Source organism: Oryctolagus cuniculus, chromosome 17, assembly GCF_964237555.1.
Source record: "Oryctolagus cuniculus chromosome 17, mOryCun1.1, whole genome shotgun sequence".
Lineage (NCBI taxonomy): Eukaryota > Metazoa > Chordata > Mammalia > Lagomorpha > Leporidae > Oryctolagus > Oryctolagus cuniculus.
In genome coordinates, this window is record NC_091448.1 from 14621771 (window position 1) to 14637383 (window position 15613).

A 15613-nucleotide genomic window follows, 5' to 3' on the forward strand; every position below is an offset into this window, starting at 1 on the left:
GACCTCCCACTGCCCTTTAATTTCGCTGTAAGAGTTGCACAGTCCAACCAAATGCATCTTTTCTCTGACTTCCAAATGTCCCCTGCTTATTTTCTTGCTTTTACTTGGGCTGCTCTCACACTTCAAATACCCTTCCTTCCCTTTCCCTCCTCAAATCCTTTCCATTCTTTGGTGACTCATGGGTGTCTCCCCGGACCTCACCAGCCTGCCTTGAGCAGGCTGAGTGTCTGAATGTCTGAAGCAATGTGATCCTGGCCACTGGTCTTGATCCTCATTAGTGTCTGGACCGTTCAGTGGTATCTTTTGTCTTCCCCATGTGTTTGTCAGCTGCTCCCCCAAGTAGGACAGCGCCCGCCTCAGTTGGAGCTCTAGCAGTGCCTGTACCAGCTCTAGGCATGTGACTGCAAGTTATTCCACCCTTATTAAGTACATTGATTGTGGCTACTAGACACCGCTTGTTTTCCTTCACTTAAATCTGCATCTCAGAACAGCTCCCTGGACTTGGGTTCACTCACCTTCTGTCCCCCGGCACCCAGAACTGGGATCTAAAGTTGTCCGTGTTAAAAGATGCCAGTGCAGGCTTGTCACATCCTGGGGGAGGAGCTTCTCTGGCCCGTCCTAGGGCTCTGTGTCCTTCCCTGCCCGGACTAGCCCCACACTAGCAATTGCTTACCTGGGGGCAAGGCAGTTCCTGCGGGCTCAGCACTGTGGCTGGGAATGTGTGTGGGACTGATGAACCTGCCCTCCCGAGGGCCTCCAGGCTCACCTCAGCCCTCTCTCCACAGCCCCGAGGCAGCACTCTTCCTTTGCTGGAAGGCCCCCAGACCGATGGTGTCACCATAGGAGACAAAGGGGAGTGTGTGATCACGCCCAGCACGGACCTCAAGTTTGACCCCGGACTCAAAGGGAAAAACAAACTTAACTACTTGAGGAATTACTGGCTTCTGATAGGTAAGAGTTGTTCTCTGCTGATAGTCTCAGGTGATGGTATACTGCCTCCTGGTGGGCAAAAGCCGGCCCTGCTGGCTTGCACCATTCTTAATTCTGAACATATTGTGCTCCATGCATGTCCAAGCTCATTGTTTAGACATATTTACCCCCAAGGAGAATAAACAGGACTGCTTGTTACCAAGGCAGTTCTCAAAGTTGTTGAATGTTCCCAGACTCAAGCATCACGTGATGTAAACTGTGTAATTATCTGATACAGTGAATGTCAGTTATGTTCCAGCCTTGGCACTAAGAGCTTTAGAGTACATTTCCTTTTTCTTCAGAGACCCTGTGTGAGGTCAGTGTCCAGTTAATAGTTAAGGAGACCGAGGCCATTTCTATGGAGGAATTCACTTAGGCTTGGTGTGGGCTTAGGTGGAGGGCAGGAGGCAGGCGGGGGTTGGGAGAGGCTGAAGAACCAGGAGGGATTGAGAGTTTGTGAAGAGCCACAGGCTGGCCATGGGTTCTGGGCAGGATAATCCCAGGTATGAATGGGGAAGTCCCTTTGTTTCCTTCCTCTTCCTTGGTTGCTGCCTTCACTAATGACCCTGGGGTTGACCAAGAGGCCCAGTTCTGGAGAGCAGTCAGAAGTCGAGGTAACACCCAGAGGCAGGAGTGAGAGACGCTGTGTCTCTAGCAAGCGTCCCAAGTATCAGAGCTCATTGACGTTGTCGTGCTTCCTGTGCCCGCCCACTGATCCTGCTGCCTTCTATGGCTGAGAGCTGGTGAGGGAGAGATGAGCCAGTTGTGGGGGAGAGGTCGTAGGTGCCCCTGTGGTCTGGGGAGGGCCCTGCCCCATTCCTTTCCTCTTGGTGCTTGCTGCTGGCTGCTGTGGGGCAGGAGGTCAGTGCTGGGGTTCTGGAAGAGTGCTGTGGGGTGGCGAGGAGAGTGTGGGCGCCAGAAGCAGCAGGACCTGCCAGGAGGTGCAGTCTGGGTGGGGACCTGCATTGCAGCAGACAAGCGTTGCGAGGAGGAACCTGGGTAGACCATGCTTTCTGGAGGTTGTTGAGAGCCTGTTCTGTTCATTCTGATTCCTTGTAGCAGTTTGTATTTTGATTATTGTTTTTACCAAATTATAGGTGAAGGATGACAAAATAATTCTCTTTTTTTAACAAACTTATTTATTTATTTGGAAGTCAGAGTTACACAGAGAGAGAAGGAGAGGCAGAGAGAGAGAGAGATCTTACATCCACCAGTTCACTCCCCAGATGGCTGCATTGGCTAGAGCTGCACCGATCGGAAGCCAGGAGCCAGGAGCTTCCTCCAGGTCTCCCACGTGGGTGCAGGGGCCCAGGGACCTGGGACATCCTCCACCGCTCTCCCAGGCTACAGCAGAAAGCTGGATCGGAAGTGGAGCAGCTGGGACTTGAACCAGCGCCCATATGGGATGCCGGCACTGCAGGTGGCAGCCCCACCCACTACACCACAGTGCCAGCCTCCCCCCACTCTTTTTTTTAAACAGAAGTGGTTTGGAAAGCAAGCAGCATGATCTATGGTGGGGAGAAAGTAGCTGAGGAGCAGAGGTCCCTAAATTACAAGGTTGCTTGGTTTTATGTACCAGTTAAGGGCAACGTAAACCACCTACCAGCAGTTGAGAGTGGAAACTAAGGACATGTGTGTGCAAGAATCCAAACAAATGAGGAAGAGTCTTCTTGGCTAAGTTGGAAAATGAGATCCTTTAAAACAGAAAGGTCCAAGTAAGAAAACTGAGAAATCCAAAATGTACAGAGAAGTAATTTAGAATCCCACAACTCTGAAGTCCTTTTTGAGGAACTCCAAATCTAGTCATTTTAAAATAAGATAGTGAGACTATATGATACTTTTACTGTAGATTGAGACCACAGGTTAAAGGATATTTCTTTTATGTCCAAATATGTCCTTTGACTTGGTTTTTGTGGAAGACGTGAAGGATATTCCACATTTACATTCATCTTGACAGTAAAATGGGTCTGATTTGCACAAGAGCTGTTGTCTGTGGCTGGCCCTGAACAGCGGCCCTGACCTGGGGTGCTCTCGGCATCACCAGGAGCTTTGTCAGAGACACGTGCACATCCCCTGGGCGCCTGATGCAGGAGGTCAGGGCAAGGGCTTTAGTGCTCTGGAGTCTGGACCTGCTGATGATGATAGATGGATAAATCAGCAAGACCAGGTAGCATTTGTATAAAAATGTTTAGGGCTCTGGTGAGGGACTGTGTAGAATGGTTGGTTGAAAGCATGCAGATATCCCTAGGAGCTGCGCTAGAGGGGCAGCCCATTTATAAGGGGGACTGCAGGAAGAAGAGTTTTTGGAGATTTGGGCAATGGCTTCTGTAGCAGTCTTGTAGCAGGGGCCCTCCCAGACTGGTAGGACTTTGAGCATCGAGGTGGGTGTTGGGAGATGGAGCAGGCAGGACACTGCAGCACCAGGTGGCATAGGGAAGGACCGTCCCTTTCTTAGACCACAGGTCTCTTGTTAGTGACTCTTTAATAAAGTTTCCCACAGTCAGATTCCTGGGCCTCCAACAGTCTGATTCAGAGATCTGAAGTGGGCAGACCACATATCGGGAAGCCATACTTCAAAGCATAGCATGTCTCATAGCTCCCTGTACACAAGGAGAAACTGGTACTAGTTCAGAGCTGAAGCAGGCCTCCTTGAAGACTTGTGTTATATTGTGATATAGAATGCACCTGAAGATGGACAGTTAAAGAAGATTTTTCCAGATCAAGATATGTTCATAGCCTGGACTAGTGCTTGTATTTTCGTATTGCCACACATGTCATATGATCTCAGATAATTTGGGAAAACAATAAAGAGCATGGGGTGGAGAGGCTGGAATCAGGGTGAGATCTGATCCCAGTGGGAGAAGAGAAAGCAAAGTGTCAGGTGAGAAGGTGACCTGGCTCCTCCCACAGTGTGTGAAATCATTTAATTTTGGGCTCAGCAGATTATCAAGCCATATCAAATTCCAGTTCTGTGTTTTAGCCAACTTTGTCTCTCTTAGGATAATTTGCATGCAAAAGGTGCTCAATAAATGTGTAATGACTACCAGGTGGACATGAAATAGTAGTGTAGAGAACATTGAGTGACACTGAGGGAGCTGTGACACCCAGCCCCGCCATCCACCCAGCAAATATGTCCTTTGCTCTCTTAGGAGTAATTCACCACTTCTTGTGTTTAAATAACAGGAGTAGAACTCCTGAGAGTTCTACCAAGATGGGACTGGGTAACCTTAGTACAGTGATGGTACGGGAAAAAAGCATTGAAATAACTCCTCAGACTTTGGGTGAAGCTTCCTAAGGCTTCACCTGTCTGTTGGGCATGTGCAGCCACACAAGTCTTGCTTCTGAAATACCGCCCAAGTGTCCCGATCCCCTTGTGGCATGGACATACTCTTTGCTTCTTATCCAAGGATCAGAAAACTGTATTCTGTCATCAAGTAATACAATTTCCACCTTAATGAAATTTTTCGGGTAGCTAAATAAATACATAAATATTTATACATAAATAAATACATATAAAAATATAAAATAAATATAAATACATAAATACATAAAAATTATGTATAAATATTTATTTATGTATTTATTTATTTGAAAAGAGTTAAAGAAGGAGAGATCCAGAGGTCTTCCATCTCCTGTTTCACTCCCCAAATAGCCATGATGGTCAGGGCTGGGCCAGGCCGAAGCTAGGAGCTTTTTCCGGATCTCCCAGGAGCAGGGGCCCAAAGACTTGGGCCATCTTCCACTGGTTTCCTAGGCACATTAGCAAGGAGCTGGATCAGAATCGGAGCAACCGGGACTTGAACTGGTATCCGTATGGGATGCCATGCCTGCAGACAGCAGCCTAACCCGCTGTACCACAGCGCCGGCCCCTTCTTCTCTCTTAACTTTCTAAGTGGGGTGATTTACAGAGGACCCCTTGGGGTAGTGACTGTTGCCTGTTTAGTATGGAATGCTACCACTGCTTGGGAGACTGTTCTCATGAAACAATTTTGTTTCCTCTTGCAGGACACCATGAAACCCCACTGTCTGCCTCTACCAAGATGCTGGAGAGATTCCCCAACAATCTGCCCAAACATCGGGAAAATGTGATTCCTGCTGATTCTGAGAAAAAGAGCTTTGAGGAAGTGAGTAAGGGAGTGACCTGATGAGCTTATGACTGTTCCTTCAGATGTGAGGGGAGAAGGCGTTGACTTTGCCCTTGCAGTTTAGAGCTCACAGTTTATCATGGAGAGAAGAGGAATGCACCAGAACCCATAACCAGCAACATAAATATTAAAGACTAATTGGAAGAAGAGGAAGCAAGGTGCAGAACAAAGCCAGGACAAGGGGTAGGATTTGGTCTGGTGGGTAGGAGCTAGAGGCCATCAAGGGACGAGAACAGGGCCGGCACCGCGGCTCAATAGGCTAATCCTCCGCCTGCGGCGCCGGCACAGCAGGTTCTAGTCCCGGTCGGGGCGCCGGATTCTGTCCCGGTTGCCCCTCTTCCAGGCCAGCTCTCTGCTGTGGCCAGGGAGTACAGTGGAGGATGGCCCAGATCCTTGGGCCCTGCACCCACATGGGAGACCAGGAGAAGCACCTGGCTCCTGCCTTCGGATCAGCGCAGTGCGCCGGCCACAGCGGCCATTGGAGGGTGAACCAACGGCAAAGGAAGACCTTTCTCTCTGTCTCTCTCACTGTCTACTCTGCCTGTCAAAATAAAAAAGGGTGGGGGAGACAAGAACAGCAGAGAGCCTGGAAGTGGGCGCCATGCTGCTGGGCCCAGCTCTCAGAGTGTGAAGAGATGGGTCCAACTGGATCTGAGGCTACCAGGTAGGCAGTAGTGGGAAATGAGCTCATGGGTAAAAAGGAACCACGTTACTAAGCCTTGAACAAGCCTGGCAGAAGAGTTAAGAGTTGATGAAGAAGTTTCCTGTAGTTTTATGAAGCCAAAGGTGGCCTGATTTGGCCACTTGGTCTAGCAAGGCTCCAGGTCACTTGGAAAATGGAGCATTAGGGCAGCAGAGACCAACCAGGTGGTAGTTGCCGTGAGGTTCTGATGTGGGCTGTGGGAGACAGGGTGCACTAATCAGATTCTAGCTGGACACAGATGGCCCCCCCATTTAGGATTTTTCCAGGAAAGTTCACCAGCAGTGCTGTTCACACAGATGTGGACAGTGCCAAGGGTTCTGAAAGCATACCTTGGCCTGAAGCCAGAGGGGAGGAGTAGAAAGGGCCCCACACCAGGAGCTGAGAGCTTGGGTTTAGTGATTCAGCAGCCCTACAGAGCTTATCCCCATTCTCTTCCATCTCTCTCAGCTGCAGCTGTCTCTGGTTGGCTTTACCCAGTAAGAAACGAGCAGGTTGGGGAGATCACTGCTCTGGCCCATATGGGTCAGCCTTCTGGGACATAACAGGTCGAGGAGGCTGGGGCGTGGCTCTGCAGGAGGGTACCCCACTTGAACAGCAAGGCACTGGGGGTTTCTGAAGGCTTTGGTGGGCCATTCAGGCTTGACCACTCATAGCTCTGCCATGGGGGGCCAAGGGATGAAGAAGGGGCTGGGGTAGGGGCAGAGTTAGACAAGGATGAGAGTGGCCAACTGATGTGGAGACACAATCACCACAAATTTACTTTAGAGACTTTGTGAAAAATCTAGACTTTTAAGGGTCCAGGCACAATATTTGTGTTGTTTATCATCTCTGCATGTGGCCAGGCTGGAGAAATACACTAATTCCTGAAGCAGTGATCTTGAATAGCATTGCCCTAAAATCTAACATTAAAGTCATGCATATTCATTGTTGAGTACTTAGAAAATAAAAATGTAAAGAATAGGACAATACCCTTAATCTGATACCCAGAGGTAGCCAGAGTCTAGATTTTTATGTTTAACCATTTGATATTTAAGGATTTTTTTTAAAGATTTTATTTATTTATTTGAGAGGTAGAGTTAAAGACAGTGAGAGGGAAAGACAGAAAGAAAGGTCCTCCCTCTGTTGGTTAACTCCCTCAAATGGCCACAATGGCCGGAGCTGCGCCAATCTAAAGCCAGGAGCCAGGTGCTTCTTCCTGGTCTCCCACGTGGGTGCAGGGGCCCAAGCACTTGGGCCATCCTCCACTGCCCTCCTGGGCCACAGCAGAGAGCTGGACTGGAAAAGGAGCAACCGGGACTAGAACCGGCACCCATATGGGATGCTGGCACTGCCGGTGGAGGATTAACCCACTGCAGCATGGCCCACTGTGCCATGGTGCTGGCCCCTAAAGATCTCTTTTAAAAAATACATTAAAATGGATACTCTGAGGTGCATCTGTGTGATAATGAATCTGACTTTTCTAACATCTTTGAGCTGATAGATCCAAATGAGTGTTGTCTGTGGGCACGTGCTTAGCAAACATTCCTCAGCTGCCATCATGTACATCACACACGCCTGCAGCGGGAGACACTGTGATAGTGACATGAAGCAAAAGGGCGTGCTTGGAGGAAGAGGAATCCACAGGAAGGGGTGGGAAGGGCCTGGAAGCAGGTCTCTTGAGGGGGTGGTGGTGCAGTAACCCCAGCACGAGGGAATCTAGTGCACATGGCCAGGAGACTCTGTTCATTCGTTTACTTGGGCAAACTAATGGCGGATCTGGAATACTAGGTGTTTAAGAATGGTTCTGTGTATTTTAATTTTTTTTAAAGATTTATTTATTTGAAAGAGTTTCAAAGGGAGGAGAGAGAGAAAGCAATCTTCCATCTACTGGTTCACTCCCCAAATGACTGTAATAGCTAGGTCTGAGCCAGGCTGAAGCCAAGAGCTGGTCACTCCATCAGAGTCTCCCACATTGTGGCAGAGGCCCAAGGACTTGGGCCATCTTCCATTGCTTTCCCAATCACATTAGCAGGGAGCTGGATCGGAAGTGGAGCAGCCAGGACTCAAACCAGCACTCATATGAGAGCCACACAGGCTGTGGCTTAACCTGCTGCACCACGAAGCTGGCACTGATCCGTGCATTTTTCTGAACCATCTATGAAGGCCTAGAGATTTTGAGTAGCTTGGAGGGAAATTGCATTTTTTATCTGCTTTAATTTAGGGCTTCTAAATAAGATTTCCTTTTTTTTTTGCAAAATTTTTGGATTTATATTTTACTTTTTTAAAAAAAAGTAAAAGAGATTTTTCCATCCATTGCTTCACTCCCCAAATGCCCACAACAGCCAGGAGCCCAGCATTCAATCTGGGCCTCCCACATGAGCGGCAGGAACCTCACTACTGGAGCCTCCTAGGATGTGAATCAGCAGGAAACCAGATGAGAAGCTGGGCCAGGTCTCAGGCTGGGCGCTGTAACATGGGATGCGGTTGTTCCCAGTGGGCTTTGACCACTGCAGAACTGCTGTGCCAGATACCTTCCCCAAGACTTTCTCAACAAAGGTTCTGTTGCTTTTGAAACAGTAGACAAGCAGCAGAATATGTGAATAAAGGATTTTGTTTTCGAGCTGCAACATAAGAAAGCTGCATTATTGTTTCTGCAGCAGCCACATGCCTGTGCACAGTGCACTCTCCTCTCAGGAATACCAAATCCGCCTTCAAAGGGGAGGAGACTTGGCCTTGGAAGATTTTCAAAGTATGAGGATCTGAAAAGTCTCTCTGAAATGTTTTTGAGCAATGGTAACATCGCAGCAGATATGCCGATGATTTCTCAGAGCAGCTGTGTGGACAGCGGCAGTGATTATCAGGCTGCGTGACCTTTGGTGAACTTAAAAACTTGCAGCGTGTTACAGTGTAGTCAGGCCTTGTGAATAGTGACTGCCTCTCTTGTTCAACTCGTCTGTTCCTACTAGAGATTTAGCAGTGATGGAATGCTTCCCATGCTAGGTTATCAACATGGTTGACCAGACTTCAGAGAACACACCGACCACCGTGTCTCCGGACGTGGAAGAGAAACTGGCTCGTGCCCCTGCCAAGGCCGAGGCCCCTGTGGACTCCATGCTCAAGGACATGGCCACCATCATCCTGAGCACGTTTCTACTGATCGGCTGGGTGGCCTTCATCATCACATACCCCCTGGTAACGCTCAGTCCCTTCCTTCTGCCCTCTTGTGTGTTTCTGAACTTCGCTGCCTCTCACCTCATGTCAGTGAGGTCCAGACAAAAACAGCCAACACATTTGATTTCATATTTGGACGTCCGTATTGGCTTGTTTTCCTAAACCTTTTAAAGAGACGTTAGCTTCTTGGACCATTTTGTACCTAAACTTTAGAGCTTTTCAAATAACAGGCTATAAAGCTGATTTATAGATCTTGCTTGCAGCTCATTTTGAACGGGTAAATTTATTATTATTATTTTTTAAGAATAGGGACAATAGGTAGAAAGACTGCCTTTTAGACCAGCTAGAGAGGGAAGGGCAGTGTGGTGCTTCCCTTGACATCCTGTTTGGATATAGATAGTTGCATAGATAGTTGAGTAGGTCAGGGGTGGGCTAAAACATTCCAGGGGAATCCTCCTTCATTACGTTGCGCCACACATGGAGATGTTTTAGCGCCTCCGCACTCAACTGCTCAAAAAGCTCATGTCCCGTGTAGGAATGAGAATAAACCTTTTACGTGGTGCTTCCTAGTGGCAGATATGTTCACTTATTTTCCTCATACAGTCCTATGTGAGGTCGTTATTATTCATCCCTGCCCATGGAAGAAGAAAACAGTTCCCAAAAGCTGAGGAACCCTTCCCGGGGTGCTCAGCAAGCAGGTGGCGTTTCCAGGACTTCCTCCCAAGGTGGTGGTGGGGGAGTGGTTAGAAAACTCCCCTGTGGGTTGTCGGCTATAAACCAGTTCCTTTAAGCTGCCACACATGGGCAGACCTCATACAGATTGCTGCCACTTGGAATGATGATGGTGTTAGGAAGAGTTGCAGAATTGGTGCCTCCTCACAAGGGCCGCCATAAGTGTTAGGAAAAGAGGCACAGAATAGAGCGGAGGCACTGTACCAATTTACAGCCAGACCGAATTTATTCAAAGAAAATAAATTTTTGGAGGTGCCAGCGTGCACATGATGGAACACGTGGCAAAAGGCCCTGACCCCTACACATTTATGGTGCCCCGTGTGAGGAGGCTCCAGTCTGCAACTCCTCCTAACAGATAGAGTGAGCCTTCCAGAATGAGCAGCATGGCGGGGGGCAGCATGACAAGTGGGCCAGCAGCACCCTGGCCTGAGCGTCACCCTGCTGCGTGCTGGCTGCATGGCTCTGGTGGATGGTGGATGGTTCTGAGCCCCAGATTCCGTATCTGCTCTCCAGACTGCCAGCCAACTCTGTCCCAGCTTCACAAAGTGCAAAGCCCTAGTGGACAGTGGACAGTGGACAGGTTACCTGTACCCATTCTGCTTCCAGCTATCTGGTACCGTTCTTCCTGTTTGACTTCATTTTTGCAATTCCCAGACTTTCATGGAAGTCAGAATTTTCGACTTGAATGGGACATTTTCTGCCTGGGCCCAACCCTCCATCTTGGCAGAGTCCCTCGTCTGGTGTCCCCGCCTGGCGGCCATACAGTTCTTTCTGGGCCCCTCCAGGGTTGGGGAGTGAGCCATACTGGGAAGGGTCACACTAACAAGAAGGCCTGCCCCGTGGGCTCATTGTGCCCTGTGGCATCGTGTCAAGCGCAGCTCTGCCGTGAGGAGCCACTCCTTTCCTGGCTTCTTGTCTCTTGGCGGACACGGATGCACCTGTCTGCATGTGGGTTTCTCTCTCCAGAACATGCATCAGCAGCAGCAGCTCCAGCACCAGCAGTTCCAGAAGGAGCTGGAGAAGATCCAGCTCCTGCAGCAGCAGCAGCTGCCCTTCCCCCCACCCGGAGACGTGACGCCGGATGCTGACCTCCTGGACGCCTGCAGCCCATACTCGGAGAGCTCGGGCACCAGCAGCCCCAGCACGTCCCCCAGGGCCTCCAACCACTCACTGCACTCCAGCGGCTCTGCCTCCAGGGCTGGGGCCAGCCTCTCCCTGGAGCCGGATGATGAGGGTATGGCTGTTGGCTTTTATTTTTCGTTTGAACATCACTCGAGAACTATGCGGCTCCATGGTCCTCCTTGGAGTCTCCATGAGATTATCAAGTGCCATTCCCAAGGGCTCACTGTGCTGTCCCCTAACGTCCTCCCTCCTGTGGGGTCTCTGGGAGGGGCATCTACCCCCAGAGGGCCTTTGGGAAGTCTCCTTAATCCTCCCTCCAGTGTGCTCCACGAGGGCTGAGAATTGGTACTGCGCAGAGGTGAGCTGCCTGTGACGCTTGGGAGAATTACTGAGGACAGCCAGTGGCCAGGTACAAAGTGCAGCTCTGGATCCCCCTTCCCCTCCGGCTGGTTGTCAGGGGGAGCCAGTGTTCTGAGCGTATCAACACTGACCTTGTGCAGGGACCGCAGAGCCCCAGGTCCCACTGCTGCCTGACTCTGAGCTGCACATCCTTCAAGTGGATCTTTCTTTGCATTATGCGTTGCATAGGTCCAACTGTATGTGAACATGAAGTTTGTAGAGAATCCCAATCTTTAAGAAAGTTTCAGACACACATGGTAATATAGAATAAAGTATATAAAGGCAGAGATAGTGTTGGGGCAGGGGGAGGAAGGGCTCTTGTCTGTAGGATTTGGTGCCATTTTAACCTCAAGGCCCTTTTCGGGGTTGTCTGTTTGAAATGCCCTCTTCTTATTCCCTTTTGTTACAGATGAGGAAGCCAGCATGGTGATGGTTGGGAAGATTTCATTCTGTCCTAAAGACGTCCTGGGCCATGGAGCTGAGGGCACAATTGTGTACCGGTGAGTGGATGAGCCAGGCCCACCCCACACCTTGTAGTAGGTGCGTGCCTGTCGGGTTGTAGACTGAGTGCCAGGCCTCAGAGGCACAGCAGGGCCAGAGCCATGACCCAGGCACATGAGCTCTCGGGAGCCTCCTGCGCGGAGAGAAACGGTGACCCCAGGGCTACCTGGCGGTCAGTGAAGGTCGCGGCTGCAAGGCTGGCAGGGTGGCCGCTGTGTCGCAGGCAGAGGAGTGCCGCAGGCCTCGTTGCATTTCCTCAGCCCGTCCACACTTGCAGACCCCAGCCCCGCTCCTTGTCCCCAGGGGCATGTTTGACAACCGCAACGTGGCCGTGAAGAGGATCCTCCCTGAGTGTTTCAGCTTCGCCGACCGTGAGGTGCAGCTGCTGCGAGAATCAGACGAGCATCCGAACGTGATCCGCTACTTCTGCACGGAGAGGGACCGGCAGTTCCAGTACATCGCCATCGAGCTGTGCGCGGCCACCCTGCAGGAGGCAAGTCCCGTGCCGGGCTGCTGCCTTCCTCCTCCCCCACCCCCACCCCGGGCTCTGGTTTTAGAGACCACAGGGTTATTTTTATGTCACTTTACTAATGTTACTGAAGTGACAATACAATGAAATGCACAGTTTGCTTCATTTTGACAAGTGTGTATACTCACGAACCACAAGCACAGTACCCCGGTTTTAATGGGGTGGTCTCCTCAGCATGCCTGGTGGTCTTTGGTCGTGAGTCTTTTCCTGTCTGTCTCCGGGGGACCTGGGCCATTGTTCCTGTCTCTGGTCAAGGCTAGTCGGGGGTTGGAAGATGCTGGTTGATGGCTCTAGGCTTTGATATCATCCAGCAGCCTCCTGCTGGATTTCCAGGCCCACCATGACGCCATCTCACTCTCACGTGGGTTCCCTTGCAGGCTTATCTATATGAGACAGTGAACCTGATTGTCATCTTGTCTTTCTCTTTATAAATCAGCGAACTGGGGCTTTGTTGATTTGTTTAAGTCAACTGATAACTTCAGGGGGACTGTTGGAGACTGTGGACTTGCAGAGATTGTTGTCAGTAAAACTTGGCTTTTCCTTCTTAAAACGGGTTCAACAGAAGTGAACTGAGGGCCACGTGGTGTGACCTTGTCGTCGTGTCTCTTGCAGTATGTGGAGCAGAAGGACTTTTTCCACCTTGGCCTGGAGCCCATCACCTTGCTGCAGCAGACCACCTCGGGCCTGGCGCATCTCCACTCGCTCAACATTGGTGAGAGGCTTCTCCTTGCCGGGCCAGGGGCCAGGAGCCTGGGGGCGGGTTGCTGACTGCTCAAGTGGCCTTGCCTCTGTTTGAGTCCTTTGCTGCCTCACTGATGTGTGGGGCATGGAGGGTGGGTTTAGGTGGTCTTAGTAGAGCCGTGTAAGAATTTGAGGAAGAATCTTACATAGTTGGCAACCAGCATGTTTGGAGCAGCAGCAGACACACTGGAGGTCTGACGAGGACACACTCGCCCTTATAGAGGGAGACCTGGGTTCTTCGAGGCACCCATTGGACTAATGTGGAGTTTCATCCTAGTTCACAGAGACCTGAAACCCCACAACATTCTCCTCTCCATGCCCAATGCACATGGCAAGATTAAGGCTATGATCTCTGACTTCGGCCTCTGTAAGAAGCTGGCAGTGGGCAGGCACAGCTTCAGCCGCCGTTCTGGGGTGCCCGGCACAGAGGGCTGGATCGCCCCGGAGATGCTGAGTGAAGACTGCAAGGAGAACCCTGTGAGTAATGGCACAGCCCCGTGACACTGCAGAGCCTTTCACACTCAGGATGTCGCTGGAGAACGCCACTCCTGTCACAAAGGCTTCTGCGTGAACCTCCCGAACTGTACTGAAAGGAGGGAGTGCCAGCAGTTGTCTACTCTTTTTCCTATTCTTACCATCATTTTTAACCCCTTTCTTATTTGGGAAGCAGAGAAATCAGGGTTTGGGTAAAGTGAGCAGAACTCTGGATTCTGTTATTTTAAAATCTGCTTGTTTTTGTTTTCTCAGCTTTTTATTTTGAGAATTTTTGAACATACAAAATATTGAGAGAGTGTTATCAGGAGCTGTGTACCTCCTCTTAGATTCAACATCTGTTAAAATTTTTGCTACATTTGCTTTATCTTTCTCCATTGCTGACTTATTTGAATATAGTAGCAGGCGACCTGGCCCTTCACCTGTAAATACTTCAACATGAGTCTACTTTTTTTTGTTCTTGTTGTTAAAGATTTATTTGAAAGGCAGAGAGAGATATTTCCATCCACTAGTTCACTCCCCAAATGGCTGCAACAGGTGGGTTTTTTTTTTTTTTAAGATTTTATTTATTTATTTATTTGAGAGGTAGAGTTACAGACAGTGAGAGGGAGAGACAGAGAGAAAGGTCTTCCATCTGTTGGTTCGCTCCCCAGATGGCTGCAACGGCTGGAGCTGCACCAGTCCAAAGCCAGGAGCCAGGTGCTTCTTCCTGGTCTCCCATGCGGGTGCAGGGGCCCAAGGACTTGGGCCATCCTCTAATGCTTTCCCAGGCCATAGCAGAGAGCTGGATTGAAAGAGGGGCAGCCGGGACTAGTACTGGTGTCCATATGGGATGCCGGTGCCATAGGCAGAGGATTAACCTACTGCGCCATAGCGCTGGCCCCAAGAGGTGGGGCTTGAACCAGGGTTTGAAACCAGGAGCCAGTAACTCCATCTGGGTCTGCCACGTGGGTGGCAGGGACTCAAGTATGTGAGCCATTATCCCTTGCTTCTCAGGCTAGATCCGAGGTGGAGCAGCTGGGACTCAGACTAGCACCCAGATACAGAGTACAGCCATCTCAAGCAGGCTGTGCCAGAACCCGTGTCCCAGCACGAGTCTGCTTCCTAACCACCATGCGAGTATCACACCTAAACAGTCACTGCTGTTTCTGTCATTCAATATTCAGCCCATATCCACGTTTCCCCCGTTCCCCAAACGTCTTGTGTAGAGCTTGTTTTCTCACACTAGGACCCTGTCAGGCATCTTGCATTACATTTGGTCATCTCTCCGAAACCAGGATACTGACATTTTAGAGCCTCGGCACTTTTTTGTAGAATACCCCATTCTAGATTTGTTTGCTTAGTTCCTCATGGCAGTGTTTTTTGTTTTTTTGTTTTTTTTGTTTGTTTGTTTTGTTTTGTTTTTTTTTTGGGTTTTTTTTTTTTGACAGGCAGAGTGGACAGTGAGAGAGAGAGACAGAGAGAAAGGTCTTCCTTTGCCATTGGTTCACCCTCCAATGGCCGCTGCGGCCAGCGCACCGCGCTGATCCGAAGGCAAGAGCCAGGTGCTTCTCCTGGTCTCCCATGGGGTGCAGGGCCCAAGTACTTGGGCCATCCTCCACTGCCTTCCCGGGCCACAGCAGAGAGCTGTCCTGGAAGAGGGGCAACCGGGAAAGAATCCAGCACCCCGACCAGGACTAGAACCCAGTGTGCCGGTGCCGCTAGGTGGAGAATTAGCCTATTGAGCCATGGCACTGGCCATGGCAGTGTTTTGACATTTCTCTCTATTCTTTCTATTTCCTGTGAACTAGAAGTTATTAGGTCTAGAGGTTTGATTAGATTTAAGGTACATGTTTTTAGCAAGAAAAGGTCATAGGTCACTGCATCAGGAGGCATGTGATGGCAGATTATTCCTCTATCAGAGATGCTAACTTGGTGCCAACTGATCTCTCCACTGTGAAGTTCATTTCTCCTTTTGTTGTTAGCAAGTGACATGCGGTGTGATACTTGGCACAGTGTGAATATCCTATTTACCAATAGTCATTCACCCAGGACTTAGAAATTGTTGACCATCTTTGTCTAAAGCACTCAGTTCAGTGGAATTGCTTTCCATTTATTAGTGGACATTTTTTGTAAAGAAGTGCTTTACTT

General features: G+C 49.8%; 1 protein-coding gene across 2 annotated transcripts in view; it reads left to right on the top strand.

The window, feature by feature from the left end:
• The window catches only part of ERN1 (endoplasmic reticulum to nucleus signaling 1), a 94971-nt gene that overhangs the window by 67149 nt on the left and 12209 nt on the right, over positions 1-15613 (top strand). For both annotated transcript variants that reach the window (XM_008271709.4, XM_051825830.2), the window contains 8 exons: positions 786-951; positions 4975-5093; positions 8797-8988; positions 10666-10933; positions 11630-11720; positions 12025-12214; positions 12863-12962; positions 13269-13468. In XM_008271709.4, coding sequence (XP_008269931.3) covers positions 786-951; positions 4975-5093; positions 8797-8988; positions 10666-10933; positions 11630-11720; positions 12025-12214; positions 12863-12962; positions 13269-13468 — 1326 coding nt within the window. The remainder of the gene's footprint in view (positions 1-785; positions 952-4974; positions 5094-8796; positions 8989-10665; positions 10934-11629; positions 11721-12024; positions 12215-12862; positions 12963-13268; positions 13469-15613) is intronic.